Source organism: Sarcophilus harrisii, chromosome 3 (genome assembly GCF_902635505.1).
Source record: "Sarcophilus harrisii chromosome 3, mSarHar1.11, whole genome shotgun sequence".
Taxonomy (NCBI): Eukaryota; Metazoa; Chordata; class Mammalia; order Dasyuromorphia; family Dasyuridae; genus Sarcophilus; species Sarcophilus harrisii.
The window spans coordinates 465,801,425-465,826,003 of record NC_045428.1 but is presented as its reverse complement, the minus strand read 5'-3'; the positions used below and the strand labels follow the sequence as shown (position 1 = coordinate 465,826,003).

Sequence of the window (24,579 nt, the reverse complement as noted above, 5' to 3'; positions counted from 1 at the left end):
CACACACACACACATTGTAAATATAGATAAATTATAGAAAGTGAATATTTTAATTCTGTTCCATAACTGTCACTTTGGAGAAAAACACTTCATTTCAAATTTTTTTTTAACATGGGTTATAAAAGAGGTAAAAAAAAAATTGTCATTTTAGAAGGATGACGCTAAATTATATGTATCTATTTTCAGGAATATTGTGGACATTTTTCTAGTGATAACACAGCTGGGGTTCTGCAGTGCTTACATTGTCTTCTTAGCTGAGAATGTGAAGCAAGTGAGTATTTTTCTTCCAGTTATTGAGACACTTTCCCTTAGTTATCCTTATTTTACTATTCTCTCTCCTTCTAAAGAAGTTCTATTTTAGTGTGGAAATGCTTTTATTTCATGGAGAGTGATGTTTCATTGCTTTCCCTTAGGCTTCATTTTGCAAGTTGGCCTCCAGCTTTTTGCGTTTGGGGGTCTGCTAGCTTTCTTTTCTTGTCCTCAAGGCCTTTGGGGGACTTTTCTCCCAGTGCCCTGGGCCTCACAGGCTGTCCGGGCCTTTGGGCCCAATGAGTGCTGGGCACATCTCTTTGAGCACCTCTGAAAAGGCGCTGTGGGCTGTTCTGAGAAGGGAAGTAGGACTGAAGGCTGGAATACAAACAGGTATTATCCCCATCAGAGTGCAACAGTTTTTGGGAGTCCTCCTTTATGTTGGGATATTGTTTCAGGTTGACTCTAAGGGGTCTTCAGCCTTGGTAGAGAATGGCTGCCTATTTGGGCACACATGCCAAGCACTGAAGTTGGAGCTCTACCCCAAAAATGCCAAACCACATTCATTTGTAACTGGTAGGTAGTCTTTATTATTATTATTTTCTTTTTCTTTATTATCATTGTCATCATTATCAGTTATAAGTTTTACTTACATTTTAGGGGCTGAACAAATGTAGATTTATTGACCTATGCAGTATAGTAGCAAGACTATATAGAATGACACATGGCTTCCCACTTTTTAGATACTGATAATGTAAAGAATTAACAAGAATATTTTTTGTAAAAAACATATCTTATTTAAAATTTTACGGATTATATTTTAACTATGTCCTTTTAAAATATAAAGCCTAATATCCCTAATGAATGAAACTGCTAGTTTAAAATTTTCAAACTGGAATAGATCTTTAAGACATAGTCTAACCCCTACGTTTTAAATAAGATGAAACTGAGGCCCCAAGATAATTGGTTGTGTGAATTATCTTGCTCTTGGTCACTCAGGTAGTTAGTGACAGAGACCCTAGAACCCGCTTTATCTCAGCCCAGGTCATTGTTTTTCCCATAGTCATATTCTTTTTTCTTTAGTACACAGAATTATGTCTGGATGTAGCTGAATTATTTTTTATTAAATGAATTTTACTCTTCTCAGCCTCATTTCCCCTGTATAACCTTTTTGTTAACAGTTGCAGCTTCTCTGAGATTAACTGTACCTCTCTTTGTCCAGCAATCCTCACCCCATGTTCTCTTTGTCCTTCATCAAATGATTTTCTTTGGCCTGACTTTTCTTTGCTAAAACTATTTTTCATACTCTTACAAAAAAAATTACAACAGTACTTTCAGCTGAGCCCTCTTGGTTATTTAGTCATCCTCTAGTCAAGTAGTAATTGCTGTTTATCAACCAACCTATTTTCAAACTGTCTCCTTCATACTGAAATTTGTACACCAAAGGAACCACTTTCATTCCTTTTTCATTATTCTTGCCCAAAGGAAGATTTCTAGCTTCATCCTGATCATTGTTGTCTGTCTCTGTCTGTCTGTCTGTCTCTCTCTCTCTCTCTCTCTCACACACACACACACACACACACACACACACACACACACACACACACACACACACAGTTCTCACTTTCCATAAATTTGCATTACACAATTTTGATCACCCTGCACCAAATATTCCTCTCTCTCTTCCCTCCTCCCGCCCCCTTTCCCCCCAATTAGGGTTCCTTGACCTCAGGCACTGAAGCTGCTCTGACTTTTAGGGTATTCTGGCACTGAAGTTGAGCTGCTTAATGGGATCATGCAGGGCTCCCCAGGGGAGGGAGAAATCTATAGAATGAGCCATTTGTTGATAACAAGAGCTGTCTTTATAGACATTCATATATTTGTACTTCATAAAAAAGTAGGAGATATTGAGATAGTTAAATGAAAATACATGTAGCATGTTAATATTAGTATGATGATATGTATATTCATTAACTTAGTCTAGATCTACAACTTATCAGTTCGAGGAACTAACAGTAAGTAAAATACCTCTGCCAATACAAATGGGTAGCTCTTCTGCATCTTTGAATCTTAAAGAATTGCCTGAGACAATAGAGCAATAATGACATGAACCAGCTATACCCAGCTAAAGAACTCTGGGAGATGACTATGAACTACTACATAGAATTCCCAATCCCACTATTTTTGTCCACCTGCATTTTTGATTTCCTTCACAGGCTAATTGTACACTATTTCAAAGTCCGATTCTTTTTGTACAGCAAAATAACTGTTTGAATATATATATATATATTGTATTTAACTTATACTTTAACATATTTAACATGTATTGGTCAATCTGCCATCTGGTGGAAGAGATGGGGGGAAGGAGGTGAAAAGTTGGAACAAAAGGTTTGGCAATTGTCAATGCTGTAAAATTACTTACGCATATGTCTTGTAAATAAAAAGCTATAATAAAAAAAGAAAAAATGAACATGCTAAATAAATGTTATATTGTTATTAATTTATTTAAAAATTATCAAACTTTTTTACTCTTGCTAATATTGAATATGCAATGCCAATAATATGCAATGGAATTGCATATGGAATTAATGCAGAATATGCAATGGAATTAAATTTCTGTATATAATTTTAGAAAAAAGAATTGCTGAGATATTGAGGCAAAGTGATTGATCCAGAGTCATCTAGCTAGTGCATGTCAGGGCAGGGACTGGGCTCCAGGTCTTTTTGATCCTAGGTTCTAGTCCTGGCACTTTGTCATGTCGTTCGTGCCATCACAGTGAATAATAAAGGCCCAAAGGCTTAAATTATTCCAACCTATATTCAGTTCTTAAATGGGGAAGATACCTGGCTCACTGAGGTGGATCTGGAAATACAATTGTAGGGTCTGATTTGGATAAACCAGCCTGGTGCTGCCAGATGAACTGAAGCTCCTGATCAATACCACCATCCCATACTACCTCCCATGCTTTTATATTAATATATGTAAATCATTTTATGTATAAACACATATGTGTATAGAAATATAGATAGCTATTAGCTATCTAAATAGACAGATGAATGTATACCAAGACTAAAGAGATAATGGTTTTAGGAGGGAAAATCAAGTTAACTGATTTATTAAGTAAACCTCATTGAATAAAGTTCAATAGAAGCACATATGGAGATGATATTGTTACACAGATCTGGTTAAGAAGAATTAGATGAGGAATTTGATAAATTATTGGCCTGGCATGGCAAAACATGCTGTATTAATGATGAAGGAAAATATATTATTTGGATATCCACTGGAATTTTCTCTGTGTCTAAAACAGAACAGCTAATAATATATTGGTTTTCCTTGAGAAGCAACAGGGGATCCTATTATTTGGGACTAATTCTGACCAAAAAGAAAGTCAGAAGAAAGTAGAACTTGGAGGGCAGAGACCCATTCATTTTAGAACTGGAGATGCAGCTGTAGGAAAGAAAATCCTTTCATTCATGTTTCTTAAATTTGGGAGAATAGATTTCACAGGTTTAATGAAACTTTCCAAAAAGAGAAGGAATAAAATCTTCAATAAGTAGGTCTTTGATCTCAACTTAGCAAAATTCTAGAAGGTATAATTAAAGATATGGCTAAGGAACATGTAGAAAAGGAGTGATGAGAACATGGCATTTAATAAAAGATATATTATTTATAAATTTGAGCACAAATGAATACTTTTGAATGATAAAATTATGTGACTTTTGGAATTATCTTTTAAAATTCAACTAATTTCCATTTATTATAAGAAATGGACTTTGTATAGAAGGATTTCTTCAGAATGTAGAGAAATATAAATACTTCTAAGGCATTATGGGTCAGAGTATACAGTAAAAACTGGAAAAAATTAATGGTAAATAGATTCAACTAAGCAGAGCACATGAAGGAAAAGATCAAGAATTTCTCTCTGTACAAATGTTCATGAGAGTTCAGCAGCAGCTAATTTAAAACTATCAGGCATTTTACCCGATTCTCTCACTCCTGTCTCATAATTTTGCAAAAGCCTTATCTGTTTTCCTTCACATCATAGGTGATGATTCAGAAGCATTTTGTTTTGTCTTTAAGCCTTCTTATTTGCATCCCTCTACTAATGCTGTTGACTACACCTGAAATACTCAGTTTTCTTCACTTCTATTCTTTAAAGTTCAGCCCAAAGGCCATCTCAGTCATTAAGCCTTACTTTTCTGTCTGAACTCATAGCAACTATTTGTACTTCATTTATACCATTATTTTATGTATATATTCCATCACCCCAGCTAGATTATAAATTCCTTAATAAGGGCAAGGACTATCTCTTATTTAACTTTGTATCTCTCTCCACTGCGTAATACAATTCATTGTATGTTATAGGTATTTAATAAATGTTTGAATGACTAAATAGATGAAATAAAATTGTTGCTTAAACCCTAATAATTTTAAACATGAATATAATTGAATATAGCTCTCATTATTAGTGTCATAATATTTTTTGGAAAATCTTAATGTATATTATTTCATCCTTAAAAACATTTATTAATTATTTTTGCACATAGGCTCAACAAATTTATCTATGATTATTATACAAATGCAAATACACACACACACACACACACACTCACTCTCTCTCTCTCTCTCTCTCTCTCTCTCTCTCTCTCTCTCTAAATTCTGTAGCTCCAAAAGGTCCTTCCTATTTTAACTTTTTCCTATCAGTGATAGGCAATTACTTAAAAATATAGGTGGGTAAGGTTTTGTTTTAGTTTTAATTTTGTGGTTGACTTCACCAAACTAGAGACATAAAACTCTTGAGTTATTAAAAAAAACCCTCACAACTTGGATTTAATAATCAAAAAATCAAGATGGAAACAATTTAATTCAGTGCCTTTTTCTTTTAATGTTCATTTCAAAGTTTTATGTTTGGGTAATATATATATATATATATATATATATACACACACATATGTATATAATATGTAGGGATACACATATCATATATATCATATACACACACGCATACACACACATACACATTTCAAATAATCTCTGACTGTAGGGCGCACCAAAGAATACAAAAGGTTACCTAAATCTGGCTGTAAGTACGTATCTGTATTATTTTTATTATTTTGCTTATTTTTGCAGGTATCTTTATGAATTTTATGAAGTAACCTAGTATATTAAAAGAAATTTGTGACAGATCTGTTAAATTTTCCAATAGGCTTCTGTCTAATCAGCTTAGCCATTAAAGTGTAATGAAAAGCTCATCAGAAAATAACAATTTGATGGATAGCCTTATCATTTGCAGCAAGTCATTTAATTTTCTAGACTAAGTGATCTCCAAGGTTCCTTCAAATTCCCACATTCTTAGCTTTAAAATTATGTTACTTATTGAACAGTTTTCCTCATTCGTATACAGTAATATAATGGTGTTTTTAGGATTCTTGCTTTTTTTAGGATCATGCTTTGCTTCCTACAAAGCCCTAATTAATTTGTTTGCTTTGCAAATGAGGTAAATAAAAGTAATATGTGAATAAAAACTGTGCTATGAATTAACAATTTTATTTCTGTTATATTTGAATAATATAACATTTTATCTTGAAAAAATAATTTGTAAGCCACAGCAGTATGGCTTATAGTATGGATTGCTGCACTTAAAAGTCAGGAATACCTAAGTTCAAATCTCACTTCTCACACTTACTGGTTAGATGCCCATGGATAAGTCACTTAACCTTAGGGAGCCTTATAGGCAATTCTCTAAGACTTTGATGTAGATCAAAGTAGATCAAACTTTATACTCTGCATTGGTAGAGTTTTAAGATTGGAAATTCTTGCACCCATGATATCCCTATCCTTGAAAGATTCATATAATTCACAAGTTAAATATGGGTTATGTATCTCTGAAAACACTGTATGATTGGTACAATATTCTTGGATTCAAAGATTTTAAGACAGTATAATTTTAAACTCTAAAAGATCTATTGTTAGCCATATAGAATTATTTATTATTCCAATTGTCCATTTTATTAATAAGGCATAACAGAAGTAACCCAGAGAAAAGTTTTTCCTAATGGTACCAGGACAGGTTTTTAGCTTTCTGATTAATAGATCATTTATAGAATCATAGAATCTCAGAGGAATAATGGAGCTTACAGGTGATCTAAATCAAGACAACAGGGGGAGGGATTTGGCACTTTTTTTTTTTTTTTTTTGTTATTGAAATTTAGTATGTTCTACTCCAAGTAGCATTTTTATTTTTTAAAAATTTCTGAAATTGCATAGTAATTCTTTCTTGTTTCATTCTCATTGTTTTAGTGTGGGCAGTAAGATGACATTAAGTTTAATTGTAATTAATTACTTAATTTAAGAGTAATTGTGCTTACAAAAAATAATTATTACAATTGAAGTCTAATCATTTTTAAAATAATAATTGACTTTTTTTTTTTTTTTTTTTTTTTTTGGTAAAATAGTTTGTTTGCTCCAGGTTTAAAGTGAAATAGTCTAGTACTTACCACTTTGTGAGGTGCCATATACTTAATGTAATTATTGAATATGACTTGAAATTGTGTCTTATAAAAATTAAGTTATATATTATGATTTTTAAAATAATTTATTTTGGCATTATATTTCTGAAAAATAATTACAACTTGCTTTTCATATGAAAGGAAATGAAAATGCTTTTGAAGGTTGGATCTACACAATATTAATACACTCAGCTCCTACATTAGATATATATGTTCCAAATTTCTTACACATATCAAGTTTTCTTAGAGTTCAAAAATGTGGTGCTTCATGAAATTTCAAAATGAATGAATCAATTTATCTTAACAACATTTATTGAACTTAATTTTTATAGTAAGAAAGGATAAATATTTTTTGTTTAAATAGTTCCTGCTAGAAGGTGATTTGATTGTCTATGTTTCTGGGAAGTTAGTGTTCTTAAAATGAAGCTACAAAATTTTTGTTCACTTTAAAATTATTATGAGTAGATATTGTACAGGATACCATAGGTCACTGATTTCTCTGTTATCTCCTTTTGTTATTTTTATCACATTTTTAAACGTGTAAAATAGAGTAGGTAATAAAAAAAATATTTTCTTTACATTTTCTCCTTTCTTCTCCTAATCCTGTTATAGATTCATGAAGGAATTTCAGCAAAAATGTTCTCTCTGAATGGTACTGGTGAAGCAACTCTGTATGAGAGAAGAAGTATAGACCTGAGGATGTATATGCTTTGCTTTCTCCCATTTATATTTCTTTTGGTCCTTGTTCGTGAACTTAAGAGCTTGTCCGTACTTTCACTCCTTGCCAATCTTTCCATGGCAATCAGTCTTATAATAATCTACCAATATGTTATTAGAGTAAGTATAACACATCTTAAATTATTATGTGTTTTTAAGTATGCTACTTAAAAAACTCAATATAAATATTAGAAATTATAAAAATATTTTGTTATTTTATATCATTCAATTTTTTTAAATGAGGGGGTTTTTATCAATTAAAAATGTAGAAAGGCTTGATAGATCCATCAAATTTTATTTTATTCCTGACTTTTATTTCATGCTAGTAATTTAAGTATGGATATTAATACTACTTTAGTTCAGGTCCCCAGTTACTCTTGACTGAACTATTTATATTATTTAAATATTATTTTTGGTAGTAATATGCTTCATCTCCCTAGAAAAATTGTAAATTTTATAATATATAATTTTTCTCTTAGTGCTTTGCACTTAAAGGTCACAGATACCACAGCTGGAACAGGTTTTAGCAGTTGTCCAGAACAATTTTCTCACTTTATGGAGGAGGACAATACTTAATAATATACAGTTTTTAAATTCATGGGTGTTAATTAAATATTTAAGCTTAGTAAAATTTTGTCTAAATCATAAATCATTTACCAAATCACATAGTTTATGTCACTGTTATACATTATTTTACAAAAATACAGCTTAAAAATTGTTAGCAAAAAAAATTGTTCAGATATGGTTTCCATATATCTATTTTATTTTCCCCTTAGCTGGATATAGAAATACTTTAAAAATATTTTTCTTGGGATATTTACAAAGACAAACTTAGGTTTTATGTAAGAAAAAAATTAAAATCAGAGCTATCCAAAAGCGTAAAGGGCTAACAGCAAAGACTTAAAGGATAATCAGTTACCATGTGTGATGTAATGAAAATTCTTATTCAGGTAGATATTTTTAGAGGTTCTTTCTAGTTTTGCTCTTACTTGCACTAGCCTTCAGATGATTTTATATTTTGCTGAATCTAAAATGCCACTTTCATTTTCTTGAAAATATTACACAGGGCAACCCCAGTGCAGGATGGGAAAGGATTTTATTGGATCCATCCATATTGGTTTCTTTTATCTAAGAACCTTATTAAACTACCTAAGACTTAGTAAGGGATACTTGTGACCAGTTTTATAGTCCCTGTTGTATTACTCCCATGTTAATATCTAGCTTTGAGTTCACAAATCACTTAAGATCACATTAAGTATAAAAAGCTAGAGAAAAAAAATCCATCTCTTCTGATACTTTTTAAATATTGTTTCATTTCAGCAAATATTTTAATTTCCAAGTGTATATAGCTCTGTACTAATTACTGTCTGGAAACAGTTCAAGACACTTGTGGAAAAGCGAAACATTTTTAGATAGATGACTTTGTCAATACCAGCACTGCAGTTGACATTGAATTATATAAGGTAAAAAAAAAAAATGCATCTTAGAAAGATCTGTGAACATGTGATAAAAAATAGTCATGGAAATGGGTCAGATTAGAACAGGGAATGGAAGCCCAATATTCAAACTAGAGTATAGATGAGTACTCTAGATTGAATTTTCATATTAAAACTTAAGACAAGACTGTGGCCAAGAGCTTCCTAAGCCAGATCAGGATAAAATTATAAAATAATAAGATCAGAAACCTCATTGACAAGAACCAGGAACAAATGCTGTAAGAAAGATCTGGGTTTAAGGATAAAATCAAACACATCTGTCAGGCATTGGGAAGTTCCAAAGTGTAAAAGGGTAGGGCAAGGAAAGTCGAGAAATAAATTGAGGATACCAATGCTAATAAGAGCCTATTAACTGGGGTAGCTTTCTGCCTGAGGTCTAGAGTTTTCATATTGTTTTTTTAAGATCCAATTCTGTTATTAGATATCCTGGACCCTGCTGTTAGAAAGAAGTAATTGGAAGCTTTTAACTCCCAGGGTAGCTTGTATGGGAAAGGGATGAACAACTTTTGATAATTTGAATTTGACAGAATGAGTCTGGTTGAAGTGCAGTCATTTTTATTTGAAAAACAAAAATTAGTAATTATTAGGATTTGAAAAATTGTAAGAAGCACAAAAAGGTATTTGATTTTGTCCCTTGTAAATTTTATTAGACAAGAATTCTTACCTATCTGTGAAAGTTTTTTTTTTTTCTTTCAATTACCAGGATATACCAGATCCCCGGAATCTTCCAGCCGTGGCTGGTTGGAAGAAATATCCACTCTTTTTTGGTACAGCTGTATTTGCTTTTGAAGGCATTGGAGTGGTAAGGATTTATTTTAAAGTATTGAGTATAAAAAAGACTAATATAAAGTATCACAAATGAGCATTTCTTTAAATTTTCATTTGCTTAATATAAGACTGTTCATTTTTACATTATTTTATAAGTTTCTATATGACTTAATTACAGGACATCAAATATAAATATTCCTTCAACATATAGATACTATATACATATGTATTATATTATTTATGTATGTTCATATACATATGTCTTTACATACATACATATATGCACATGTGTACACATACAGCATTGAATTGGAAGATTAGAGTACAGCTTGTACAAGCAACTGCTATTTGCAAAAGTCCAAGCATGAGATGAGGAGGGCTTGGGCCAGAGGAGAAAAGGGAGTGTGTATGAAATATGTTACAAGGTGAAATCAACGGACTTTGGTGAGAGATTGCCTGTGAATGGGGAGCGATCATGGGGAGTTGAGGATCACACCCGGGTTTGTGAGTAAGGGTGGCTGGGATTGTGGTTCCTTCAACAATAATAGGAATGTAGATGATAGAGTAGCACTCTGCTGAGCTTCCCTAGCATTCCCCTCCAGATAGCTCTGAAATAATAATTGAAATTGATATTCTATAGTGGTAAAGCCAACAAAACATCAGAATGAGACATTCTTTTAGTCTGCGATAATATAAAAAGTAAGAAAAATCTCTGGCTTAGAGGAAGAGGCTAGCCCAGAGCCCACTGGATGAAATACCTGTGGTGGGCCTAAGTGTTAGAGATAGAAGCAGTAGCAGTAGCTTTGGGCACTCTCAAGCCAGAGACGATAATGGAACCTGGCAACTATGGTACCCCTGCACTATCACTTGTTAGAAGACTAGACACTATTTGGCAATTCTCTCGCCTATATCCATTTCAGTATCAGAGTTCAAGAGCAGAGATGATCACTTTGGGTGAGGAAGAAGGGGAATCCTGAGGAGCAACTGTTTGGCAACTCCATTATCTGTACTCACTTCTGGATCATCTGTACTCACTTCTAGATCATAATTCAAGAGTAGAGAAGAACGCCTTTGGTCATGAGGGAAGCAGAACCCTGAGAGGGCAATATCGCTTCTGGTTTCAAGAGATCAAGACCCTGAGGAATAGTATTACTTCTGGTCTTAAGGAAGGAGAGTCCAAGAAGCAGTATTGCTTGCAGTCCTAAGACATCAGAGGTCCTTCCTGGGTAAGGACCAGAGTGAAGACCAAGAGAGAATGGGCATACTTCTCCCCAAATTCCATTATCTTGGAAGCACCAAAAACTTTCAAACACCTAGAATTAGCTCTGAAAACAGCATAATAAAAAAGTCTGAAATTTGAAATGATATCCTGCCCATCCCTGCCCATTCCCCTTGTATCAGAAACAGAGTACAATTCTAACATAAAGTTACAAATAAAGAAAGCGGGATGGAAAAATGAATAAGCAAACAAAAAAGTTAATATGGTGACATGAAAGTTCACACACAAACTCAGAAGAAAATAAAGTCAAAATAACTATAACTAAAGCCTCAAAGAAAAATGTGAATTGGATACAAGTCTAAAATTAATTCCTACAAAAACTAAAAATAAAAATGTCCCAATGGAAAAGGAAGGTAGAAAACTTCATTGATGAAAATATCACATTGATGAAAATAATTACTTAAAAAGCAGAATTGGCCAAATGGAGAAAGAAGTCGAAAAGTTTGCTGAAGAAAATAGTTCCTTAAAAATTAGAATTAGGGGGTAGCTAGGTGGCACAGTGTATAGAGAACCAGCCCTGAAGAACCAGGACCTGAGTTTAAATCTGGTCTCAGACACTTAACACTTCCTAGCTGTGTGACCCTGGACCAGTCACTTAATCCCAATTGCCTCAGCAAAAAAAAAAAAAAAATTAGAATTGGGCAAGTAGAAGTTAATCACTCCAAGAAACATCAAGAAACAATAAAGACAAAAGAATAAGAAAATAAAATAAACTGAAATATTTCATTGAAAAAATAACTGACCTGGAAAAAAGATCGAGGAGAGAGCATTTAAAAATTGTTAGACTCCATGAAAGCCATGATTGATACAAAATCCTAGACATCATATTTCAAGGAATTATCAAGGAAAACTACTACAGTATTTTAGATCCAGAAGGTAAAATAAAAATTGGAAGTATCTATTAATCATCTCCACAAAGAGATCCCAAAATGAAATTCCCAGGAATATTATACCCAAATTTCAGAACTTCCAGGTTAAAGAAAAAATATTTCAAGTAGCCAGAAAAAAACAATTCAAATATCTTGGAGCTAGAGTCAGTATCACACAATATTTGGCAGCTACCACCTCAAAAGAACAGAAGGCTTGGAATTGGACAAATTAAGAACAAAAATAGACCTAATCAAAAGAGATAATCATGGAAACTATATTTTGCTCAAAGTTACGATAAACAGTGTATAATATCAAATAATTTTATAGCAAGTTTTTCTGATAAAGGCCTTATTTCTCAAATATATATACTGAGTAGATAATTGAGTCAAATTTGTAAACATAAAAGTCAATATCCAACTGATATATAGTCAAAGGAGATAAACAAGCAGTTTTCAGAAAAAGAAATCAAAACTATAGTCATTTGAAAAAAAAGTTCCAAATCACTATTGAGTAAAGAAATTCAAATTAAAACAGCTCTGAGATACCACCTTACACCTATCAAAAATGATAATTGCAGTAGGAGATGAGGGAGAAATAGGTACGTTAATGAACTGTTGATGTGAACTTATCCAGTCAATGAAGAACAATTTGAAACTTTGCCCTATAAAACTGTACATACCTTTTCACCCAGAAATACTATTACCAGTTCTGTATCACAAAGAGACTGAAGAAAAAGTAAAAGGACAGTTATTTACAAAAATATTTATAACAGCTCTTTTTGGGGTGGCAAAGAATTGGAAATTGAGGGGACGCTTATCAATTGGGGAATGACTGAAAAAGTTGTGGCATATGATTGTTGTGGATTACTATTGTACTAAAAGAAATAATGAAGGGGATGTTTTTAGAAAAACATGGGAAGACTTATGGGAACTGTTGTAAAGTGATGTGAGAAGAATTGAGAGATCATTGTGCACAATAACATCAATGATGTAATTTTGAAAGACTTGGCTACTCTGATCAATACAGTGATCAAAGATAGTTCCAAATGATTGACAGTGAAAAAATGTTATTCACTCCCAGAGAGAAAACTGATGAACTCTGAGAGCAATTGAAATAAAACTTTCTTACTTTGTTTTTCTTGCTTTTTTTGAAACATAGCTCACATGGAAATGTTTCACATGATTTCAGTTATAAAATTAACATATTGCTTGCCTTCTCATTAGGTGGGGTGGGGATGGGAAGAAGGGAGAGAATATGGAACTCATAAAAAGAAAAGAATATTGAATAGTAAAATTTTTAAAAAGAATAGAACAAGAATAGAGAAGCTTGGAAGGTAGAAAAGTTTCTGGGTAAAGATAATGAATTTGGTTTTGGACATATTGGGTTTAAGATGACTACAGTACATGTGATTTGAAATGTCTACTAGGCATTTAGAGATATAAGAGCAGATATCAGCAGAGATATTAGGGATACTTAAGTAAATTTGAAAATCATTAGGAAAGATGGTATTTGATTGAATTCATGGGAGCTTATGAGTTTACCAAGTGAAATAGAGGAAATAGAATAAAAAGAGATTTGCCTAGTGCAGAACCCTGTGGGACACTCTTTTTAAGTAAGTATGACTTGGAAAAAAATCTAGGAAAGGATACTGAGGAGAAGCAGACACATATATAAGAAGGTGAACCAGGAGAAAGTTGTGTCTTGAAGACCTAGAGAGAAGAGGATGTCAAGCATAAAAGAGTGATTGATAGTGTTAAAGACTTCAGAGAGGTCAAGAAGGATAAGGTTTGAGAAAAGCCCATTGAATTTAGTAAAGAGATCATTAGTGACTTTGGAGAGAGCAGTTTCATATTAATGTCAGAAGCCAGTGTGCAGAGTTGAAAAGAGAGTGAGAGGAGGGAAAGTAGAGGAATCTATTGTAGATGGCTTTCTCAAGGAGCTTAGCCACAAAAGGTCGGAGAAATCTGGAACAACAATTAGCCCTCGCTCTTGGGAGTTTCCCATGTTAGCTGTAGTCCTTAGAACTCTTGAGCTCAAGCCCTCCACCACCACAACTCATCCAGTAGAGAAGGTTTTTTTTTCTACATGTCTTCACTTACAAAAAAATGTAGCCATTATTCATATCACTCCCTGATTTATGTATCTGACTAGTGTCCCTCCCTTCTTCAGTCTTCTACAGCCAACTTATATTGAGCATTTTGTATCAGATTCCTATAAGCATCCCAAACGCAATATATCCACTTGTTACAATAATAACTAATGTTTACATAGTGCTTACTGTGTGCCAAGCACTGTACAAAGTGCTTTAAAGTTGCTATTTCATTTGATGTTTATAACTCTGGGGGCTCAATGCTATAATCTCCAATTTTCAGAAGAAAAAACTAAGGTTAAACAGAGGGTAAGTGACTTGCCTGAGATTATATATCTTGTAGTATTTGAGCCTGTATTTGAACTCAGATCTTCCTGACATCACACAGCACTCTATCCACTGCTGCATTTGATTGCCTCTACAGAATTCATCTTTTTAATCAAACATATCTGTAATGTGCTCTTCTCTAAAATGTAATCATTCTCTGAGAGCAGATTTCCTGGGGGGCTTCTGGGAGCAAGCTTTGTTTCAGTTAAAAGTAATAATCACCTCAAATGCAGCCAGGAGTCCAAATCCAAATCCTTTATTGTTATTAAAGTCCAAATCCTTTATTGTTTCCTTTTAAGTCTTGTCTCCTTCCTAGGGCCCGGTTAGCTTTCTTAGAGGTCTGTCTCTCTCCTTGGTTCCAAGAGCTCATGCTGCTAGTCCTTTGCCTCTGCCAGCTTCAGTCTCTCTTCCGCCAGCACAAAGGTGGAAGTTGGAATGAATCTGACTCCGCCTCTAAGAAAGGGCTTGTGGACTAATCGAAGTGCATCCTGCTTGAGGCTCCTAGCTTAAAATATGCTCTCTTAAAGGTGTGAATCTTGTGGAACTCTTAATAAGTACTAAATACATTTAGAGAAGTGTTAAGCTTCTCTAAAGTTCCCTGCTGAATAACCAGTCTCTATCAATTCCACTGACTTAGCACCTTATAAGAATCATAACATATATCCTTCTTTTAAAATGCTGTTTTTTCCCTTTTAAAGATAACTCCATCCTTCTAATCACCTAGATTCTCATTGCAAATAGTCATCTTTACCTCCTCATTTTTTTCCACGAGTTTTGTCAATTCTTTCTTTACAGTATATCCTTTATGCAGTCCCTTCCGTATTCACACAGACAACAAACTAATCTAGGCCCTCATTTCCTCTAGTCTATTCTATTGCAGTAGCTTCCTAACATCAATCCCCTTCCTACTCTCACCCTTAATCTTGCTCGCGCTATCACTTATATATTAAATCTACTCCAATCCATCTTCTGGATAATGTCTAAAGCATAGGTCTAACCATGTCACACTCCTGTTTAATAAATTCTAATGGTTCCTTATTACCATGAGGGGTAAATGCAGACTCCTTTTTTTTTCCCATTTAAAGTCTTTTACAACATAGTTCCTACTTGCCTTTCAAACTTAGGACATATGATTTTCATTTATGCACATTATGATTCAACTACATTGGACTTCAGGTTCCTCACCTGCTGCACCTCCTATCTCATGCCATCAGTGCACTCCCATTTCACTTTTGCAGACAATTGAATCTTCTTTTAAATTCCCAAAATGGAACAAAATAATTTCAATTACATAGAATTAATTTTTTTTGACACAAACAAAAGCAGTGGAGCTAGAATAAGATGGAAAAGTATCATTGATAAAAAAATTGTTTGCATCAAAATTTTCTGATATCCAAAATGTATATAAAGAACTAACATATACATACAGTTTTTGCTTTATATAAGTGGGCTATTTCTCAGATCTCTGTGTGAAATGATTTTTATATAATGTGAATTTGTCTGCTAATGTGAAGAAGCATGGAAGGAAGCAGAAAGGATGCCCCCTGCTCATGGGTGGAAGGGGCTGGCACATGCTTCAAGGATATTTAGAGGCTGGAAACAGAGGAGCAAATGCAAGAGGAGGAACCAGAGACCAGGGGGCCAAGGAGAGATAATAGTACTCAAGCACAGACAGACATGCAGATAGGTGGGCAGAGCAGGGCAACAGTCTTCGTGCTGGAGATCTCAAGCCAAGCCCCAGATATGGAGTCAACAGTGGGGTCTCTCCAGAAGTCTGTTTTTCTACTTTCACTTGGAGGACCTTTTTTTTTTTTTTTTTTTTTTTTTTTTTTTTTTTTTTTTTAGTTTTTTATTCTTGTGGGGGAAAGTCCAGTGGGAAGCTGCAAAGTGCTGAGCTGAGGAATAGGACTAATGAGATATTGTAAGAGAGAGAAAATACTGTAAATTAAGTTGACATAGGTTTTTAAATGCATTTTTCTTTCAGAATTCTTTATGTAAAATTGAACTTATGTAACATGAATTTGTGTAAAGTGAGAACTATGTGTGTGCCTTTGCATGCAGAAGCGTGTGTGTGTCTGTGTATATACAGTTTTTTGAAAAAAGTTACCAAGCTTCGTGCCTTTTGACCCAGAAATCACATTAGACCTCTAAAGAAATCAAGGTCAGAAAGAAAGGTCACATTATCACAATGTGTTTAAGTGGTACTTTTGTAGTAGCTGAAACTTGGGAATAGAATTGGAATACATTCATTAGGGAATGGTTGAATGAATTGTAGTATGTGGTGTATGAAGTATAATGGAATATTATTGACTGATAAGAAATGATTGATATGCAGAAATTTGGAAAAACATTGGGAGACTTGTATAATCTGATATATAAGCTAATGTAAGCAGAAGCAGGAAAACAATATACTCAATGATTTCAATAATGTGTACAAAACCCACTAAAATCAAGTGAAGTGGTTTGTAATTATGATTAATATTGACTCTGGAAAAGAGAGATGATGTGTGTAGTCAGACATGGTCTCAGTCAGTTGTTGCTGAGAGGTTTTAGTCGTGTCTGATTCTTTATGATCCATTTGAGGTTTTCTTGGCAAAAATACAGGAGTGGCTTGCCATTTCCTTCTTCAGCTCATTTTACAGATGAAGAAACCGATGTTAAGTGACTTGTCCAGTGTCTCACAGTTAGTCTGAGGTCAGATTTGAACTTGTGTCCTCCTGCCTTCAGGGCCAGTGCGCCTTTTAGATACCACCTATGTCAGTTGTTTTTATTTGACTCCTTTTCATTTTCAGCTCTAAAATTCTATGATTTTATTATGCATGTATTTATTTTTTAATCTCTTCTCCATCCTCAGGTCCTTCCATTGGAAAATCAAATGAAAGAAACAAAACGCTTCCCAGAAGCATTGAACATTGGCATGGGGATTGTTACAACTCTATATATAACATTAGCCACTCTTGGATATATGCGCTTTCAAGATGAAATCAAAGGCAGCATAACTTTAAATCTTCCTCAAGATGAATGGTAAGTGGACATGTATATTTTTGCTCCATTTATTATAATTTCAATACTAATATAAATTAGTTACATTCATAATTTGTTAAACATGTAAACTTTTGTTTTAAACATATATTCTTTGTCATTTTTCTTTTTTTTTGTTCCTTTTTTCTTTTTAGATAAAACATTTCTTGGTTTTCAACCCATTAGAGAAAAACAAGAAGTTTTGATTATGATTTACTTTTATATATAAAGGAAAATATTTTAATTAAATACAAATTAAGAAGAAAGGAGAAGTAACATATGAGGAAAAGAGTTGAGATCAGAGACCAAGTAAATCAGAACAGCAGAGCCACTGCTACATCATTATTGATTTTTTTAATCAATAAAATTGAGCTATTATAGATGTGAACTAAAACTATTATAGATGTGAACTATAGAAATATATTTTAATACTATAGAAAAATAGGTTGTATCCTTCTTTCCCCCCCACCCCCCATTACCAATTAATTGCTTCTATAACCATTGCCCAGTAACACTACTTTTTAACAATGGCTTCAGTTCAGCAAATATGGTAGATGGAATTTTCGATGTGTAAGGCATTGATTGTTCCAGATGCAGGGGTGTTGAGACAAAAAGAGGACTGGCTATCCTTGTTCTGAAGGAGCTTATGTTCTCCACAGAGTAGTAAAGAAACAATTGTTGCTCTTTCCCTTTCTGTGTGCAAATTGTACCAGTGATAAATGTCTTTTTGTTAATGTTGATTGTTTCTTTGTACATTTTTCTTCTATTCTCTTGCTTTTTCAGATTGTTTTTCAATAGCAAGCACTATATTGAATAAGAATTTATGTATATTATAAACCAAGGTGATCATGAATGTTTTTGAAATCAAGAGAAAGACAGTCTTTAACAATGTAAATTTTTCATTCTAAAAAAGAATTATAGTAAATGTCAAAATATAAAAATAAGAACAGATGATTTGTTGTTTTTTTTAACTGAAGATTTAGATTATCTTTAGACACAAGTATTTCATACCTTGAAATACTGACTGCAGAGCCAAGAGTTTCGGAAATTGAACAATCCTTATGCAAGATATTGAGGATGCCAAAATGAAAAATGGCATACTACCTATCTTCAGGGAGCTTAGAGTCTACTGGTTGTGAAGGGGAAAGGGAAACTATAATATTTACATAAATGTAAATTGTGATAATAATAATAGATTGTGACAGGGTCAAAGGAGAGATACAAATTATCTGCCAGAGATTGCATTTTATATGATTAAGCTTTATTCAATTTTTTGACAGGTTGTATCAATCAGTGAAAATTCTGTATTCCTTTGGGATTTTTGTGACTTACTCAATTCAGTTCTACGTTCCAGCAGAAATAATCATTCCAGGAATCACATCCAAATTTCAAAATAAATCGAAGCTAATTTGTGATCTTATTATTAGGACTTTCTTGGTATTTATTACCTGTAAGTAAAAATATATTTTTTCATTTAAATTAATGTGTTGATATTATTAATCATGTAATCTTAGTAGTTTAATATTTTTCTACAAATGAGGATTTTAACATGTTATCTGAAATAATCTCATAATGCTAAAATTTTAAATCAGTTCTATAAGTTAGAGCAAATTTTAAAATGCCATCTTAATTTTTCATCTCTCATAGGCATTTTCATTACATAGTATTTGTTTTTACTTATCTAACCTTTGATATTCTACAAAGACAGTAGTTTTACTTACATTTAGGCTTTTGGTATCATAACAAAATCATTATTCCTTTGGATGCTGCCTGAAAATGAATTTAATATCTTTAAAAATTTATTTCATTCTAATTTCTTGCTTTTAAGGTTTTTATTGGCTTAGTAATTATAGTAATACAAAAATATCCTTTCAGTTACAGCTAATAATGATAATAACTTACATTTGCATTATGCTTTAAGGTTTACAGTGTATGTTATTATTTTATTTATCACAACTACTTTCTGAAGTAAGCATTATAAGTAGCATCCCTTTTATCTACACACAGGCTCAACGAGGTTTTGGCAGACAACCCAAAAGTTAATACAGTCTTGGGCTGCATGAAGATGAGATATAGCTTCTGGCCATGAGATGATCATAGTCCAACTATACATCCATCTTCTCTAAAAGATTGATTGCTCTATCATCCTCATTCTCTCCTTTATTTTCAATCTTTTCTTATCTACTGACTGTTTTCCAAATGCCTAGGAACACAGCCATTTTCCTGAGCCTGTGAAAGCTGATGAGATCACCAAGTGAAAAAACTCTCATTTGTTCCATCCATTTTTACTCTTCTCTCATTTTTCTCTTAGATGTTGTGGTTAAGCTCCTTAAGAAGGCTATTCACCACGGATGCTTCCACTTCCTTTCCTTTTACTTTCTTTTCCTAACTTTCTATTCAGCAGACCTGCTCTCCAAAGTTCACTCTTAATTGCCAATGATGATGATCTTTTTAAAATTTTCATTCATCTTGATCTCTCTTCAGCCTTGGTCACTGTGGATCATACTCTTATCCTTGATACTTTCTTCTCTTTAGATTTTTTGAGACACTGCTCTTTTCTGGTTTTCTTCTAATTGATCTTATAGCTCCTTCTCAGTCTCCTTTTCTGCATTTTTCTCCAGATCCTGCTTGCTTATTCTGGCATCCTCTAGAGTTCTGTCCTGAGCCCTCATATCTTCTCCCTTTATACTATTTCACTTGGTGACCTCATCAGCTTTCACAGGCTCATTTATCAACTTTATGCTAATGATTCTCAAATCTACTTGAGTATACATAATCTCTCTGCTATTCTCCAGTCTTGCATCTCCAACTGCCTATTAGGTATCTCAAACTGAATATGCTATAGACATCTCAAATGCAGGGAAGGAAAAATAACAGTATTAGAATTAATGAAGTGAATGTCTGTATTCAGACAAAATAAGACAAAACTTACCTATAAAAAGAGTAGGAATGAAGGTTAATGAAGTGAAGGCAAATGATTTGGAGATGAACAGAAAGTCACCATTCTATATTATTTATGAATAATATGCAACAGTAAAACTCAAATGAAGATTGCCATCTCACCCAGAGATATGGCACAAATCAGCTTGGGATCTTTCTGGACAACAAGCAACCCCAGGACCTAAGTTCAAGAAGACAACAGTGACTTTCAACCATATGGGATTGGGGGAGAGAGAATTCAGACCTAGATAATACCACATTGAACATCAAAAGACAGTCTCACATGAGCTTATCCTGAGAAAAGCAAAACTGTAATAGTTGAATAAAACTTAGATTTTTTAGGAGAAATCTAAAGAATAATAAAAAAAATATATTGAAAAAGAAAGTATTATTTACTCAACTAATTTTTGATATAGTAAATCTAATTAATTATTAAAAGGGGAAATTATTAAAAGACCTAGAAAATATTTCAAATAGAATTTGCTTATATTGATGCTAGCCTAGGAAATATTTACTTATATATTGAAATAAAAGTTGATTTTCATGTGTGAATCAATTTAATTTCGCTTTCATAAAATATATCTATATTGCATCTCTGTATAATTTACAAAGAACTTTTTAAGATGGTTATTATTTAGCTCTAATAATCTGAACTGATGGCCAGAGATGATAACTCTGAATTCTTAAAAGACAAATCTTGCAGAGTACAAGCCTTGGTAGTTGCTAAAACTAGAAAGCCTCAAGTTGATTGGTTGGTTGTTGTCCTTCATTCTCAAAGAGGACCAAAATGACATCACTACGTTAGACTAAAGTTATAGTGTATCCAACTGGCAGATCAGACCAATTCGAACTCGCAGTGCTCTGCCACAGGTTGGACACAAATAATCCCTGTGAACGTTTTGGATGGACTCTCTAACTTGCATCTCACATTTCATCTGAGCTGATTCAATTTGGCTTTGCTCACAGAGCAGAGCACCCTCTCTGATGAGGACACACCGTGATGAGTGGTCCTGAATCCCACATGTTATGCAATCAATTCTAAAGTTCTTAAAAAAGATCTTGGGATTGTCCTTGTCCCAGCTAAGTTAGAAAGCTTCAGGTATGGAATGGGTGACAATCTATGTGTCTGTGGCTCAAGTTTTGAACCCAAGTTAAGAAAAGTTCGGAAGCTGATTCAATAGTTGATATGTGATAATTTTTTTTTTAAGCAATCATAATTCAATAAGAGGGCCTATCAAGTAGTAGAAAAGAGAAGCCTTAGTAAAAGGTATACCTGTACCTATGAAATCATTGATTCTTCAAGAAGTGTTGCCCAATTATCCTTGTGGTTTTTCTCTTGGAAACTATTTTGAAGAAAAAGCAGTTTTTGTTCCTAAAGTTGTTAGACATAATGTTACTGAGGAAACTGAAGGTGATGGATTTTAGCTCAAGTTTAAACACAATAGGAAAAGACATTTGAATACTAATATGGAGATCCTCAGGACTGAGAGGATCTGATAGGTTAACTAAGAAGGAGGAAACTAGCTTAGGTTAGAGCTCCTTTGGTGACCAGTAGTAGAGGCCCATGAGGGTCCACAATTTCAAGGGAGATGGAGAAACTTCATCTCAAAAACAAAAACAATGGATTCTAAAATCAAAAATTACATAACCAGAAAGCATAATTAAAAAAAAAAATCTATTCAATGAAATGAAGGTCAAAGAAGATGCACTGGAATTTCATTTATTTAAATTAACTATGGCTACGAATACAGGCAACAATAAGAAGAAAATTGTTTCAATTATATTTGCAGCTATATCTTTTTCCAGTGATTTTTTTAAAAGAAAATAAAAGTTCACGTTTATTCATTTTACAAAATAAGTATGTTCCTGACTAGTCTGTAATTTGAATATTCATAAATTAAATAATAAGTTATTGTTTCAGGGAAACATTTTGTTAAAAAGATTCAAAATGTTGATCTATTGAGTGAATTTCTATTTTAATTCTGTAAACCTTCTAATTTACTTCTTTTGTATATCTATATTTTAAGTATTTTGAAAGTTGGTAATGTGACTTATTCCTAGTTTTTAGCACAGTTGGCTTTATATAAGTAGGTACATAATAAATGATTGATTAATTAATTTTCATATTATTACTCTTGCTTAAAATGTGAAATACTCTTTTGTGTTTACCTTCTTGAGTGTTGATAGGATTGCTAAATGTATACAGTAGAGTAAGGCAGTAAATAACTACAGGAACAGATAGTAAATTAAAATAAACCACAAATATACTGATTTAATTACCTTTGTACATATGTAATCTAGAATAGAAAAAGTAAGAAATTAAAAATACATTAATTGTTCAAGTCAAGGATGATGATATTAGGTAAATCAGGGAGGGATGATTTTAAGGTGATAATGAATTCACTTTCAACCTCATTAAGCTGGAAGTGCTAGGCTCCACATAAGGTTCTTTTTGTTCCTATTTTTCCCATAAGATCTGAGACATCTTACTGAACTTAAATTTGACTTTCAGTCTCAGAATTATTCCCCTCCCCTCCCGAGAATTTTTATTTCATCTATCTTTAATTATCATATCAAAGAGTTTTTTTTTTTAAAGGAAATCTATTGGCTTTTTTCTCAGTCCTCATCTTTCTTGACTACTAATATTGTTGATGATGTTTTTTCTTTGGGTTTTCATGACAGCACTCATTTATTTTATTGTTCCTTCTCAGTCTTTATTCCCACATCTATGTATCCGGTCCTAGTATCCCTCTTGAACTATAACCTTACATTCCCAACCATCTCTTAAACTTAACAAGTCTAAAACAAAAAATCATTATTTCTCCCCAAACCTACCTCTCTTCTGATTTTCCCCATTGGTTTTAAGGATGCCACCATCACCCAAGTTTTCAACCCAAATGTCAGCTTTAACTTCTTACTCTCATCACTCTCATCATCTTACTCTCATCACTCATTGCCAGATCTTGCCTTTTTTATTTTATCCCTTGTTTTGTCTTATGTTCCTTTTCCTTCATTCATATAGTCCCTACCTCATCCAGGCCCTCATCACCTTTCACTTGGATTATTCCAATAGTTTTCCAGTTTCTAATTGATTTCCCCATCTCATGTCTCTTTCCACTCCAATCACTCAGAAGCCAGACTGATTTTCTTTAAGTGAGAGCCTGATCATATTATTCCCCTACTTAAGAAGCTATTGTGGCTCCTTGTGCCACTAGTTTCAGATAAATAAAAGCTCTTCTCATTGTATTTAAAATCTTCAGAACCCATCCCCCTCTTTTCTTTCCATGTTTTCTTAAAATATTGTTCTCTACCATGAAATCTATAATATAATCATAGTGGTCTATTTAATTTCCTATTTTTCTATGACTTTGCACTAGCAGTTCTCCATTCCTGGAATGCTTTTACTTCTAACCTCCATTTAGAATTCCTGGATTCCTTCCAAACTCCAACATTATATTCTTTAGAATGTTTTCTCTGGCGTCTTGGAAGTTAGCACCCTCTCCTTTAGAGGTTGTCCTGTATCTCTTGAACAGGTCTGTGGGGAAAGATAATGAGTTCAGTTTTAAATATGTCGAATTTGAATTGCTGATCAGATAGCTAATGTAAGATTTCTAATAGGCATCTGATCAAAGGTCTTAATACAGAACCTGGCAGAGATCAGTGCTTACTTAATAAATGCTTTTCATTCATTAGTGCTTAATAAATGCTTTTCATTCATTCATATTGTAGTGAAGGAACAACGAAGGGGAGAGAAGTTCATTTTCTCAACTCTTGTCCAGGTCCAATAATAGTCTGTTTTCATTAGTGACAGAGAAGTCACCACATTTGTACATTAGCATATCAATCCCCAATCCCTGATTGCCATTAGAAGATATGAAAACGGTGTTAAGGAAAATAAAATTCAAATACACAAAGGAAATCTATGCTGGAGATAACAGTCATAACAGTACTGAAATCATTGAGAGATTACTTTATAAAATATCTCAGGAAAGAGAAGATTCCAAAAGGATGGGAAAAAAATGAAAAAAAAAAATCATAGACTGGTAATAGCCCCCCGAAAGGCAAATGTGAGAAGATCAGTAACTATTGACCCTTATGTTTCCTTTGTTATCTTGATACAAATCTTTATTTGAGTGATCTCTGTGTATAGTGTGGGCATTCTTATGAAACAGAATGGTAATGGACTGGCTATCACAAATGATCCTCAGTCTACAAATGAGCCTTCTCAATGAAATTCATGATAACTCAAAAAAGGATACATCTAGTTGTACGTAAAAGAAAAACAATAAATGTAAACTGCTTTTTGGTCT

At 33.2% G+C, this 24,579-nt stretch overlaps 1 protein-coding gene across 5 annotated transcripts in view; it reads left to right on the top strand.

Moving 5' to 3' along the window:
- Positions 1 to 24,579, top strand: part of SLC36A4 (solute carrier family 36 member 4) — a 73,775-nt gene that overhangs the window by 39,700 nt on the left and 9,496 nt on the right. For 4 of the 5 annotated variants that reach the window (XM_031960979.1, XM_031960981.1, XM_031960983.1 and 1 more), the window contains exons 6-10: positions 187 to 271; positions 7,375 to 7,599; positions 9,679 to 9,777; positions 17,163 to 17,332; positions 18,610 to 18,779. In XM_031960979.1, the coding sequence (XP_031816839.1) occupies positions 187 to 271; positions 7,375 to 7,599; positions 9,679 to 9,777; positions 17,163 to 17,332; positions 18,610 to 18,779 (749 nt within the window). Of the gene's footprint in view, positions 1 to 186; positions 272 to 7,374; positions 7,600 to 9,678; positions 9,778 to 17,162; positions 17,333 to 18,609; positions 18,780 to 19,336; positions 22,830 to 24,579 lie in introns of those variants that run through there. The other variant, XM_031960984.1, reaches the window with a different exon arrangement.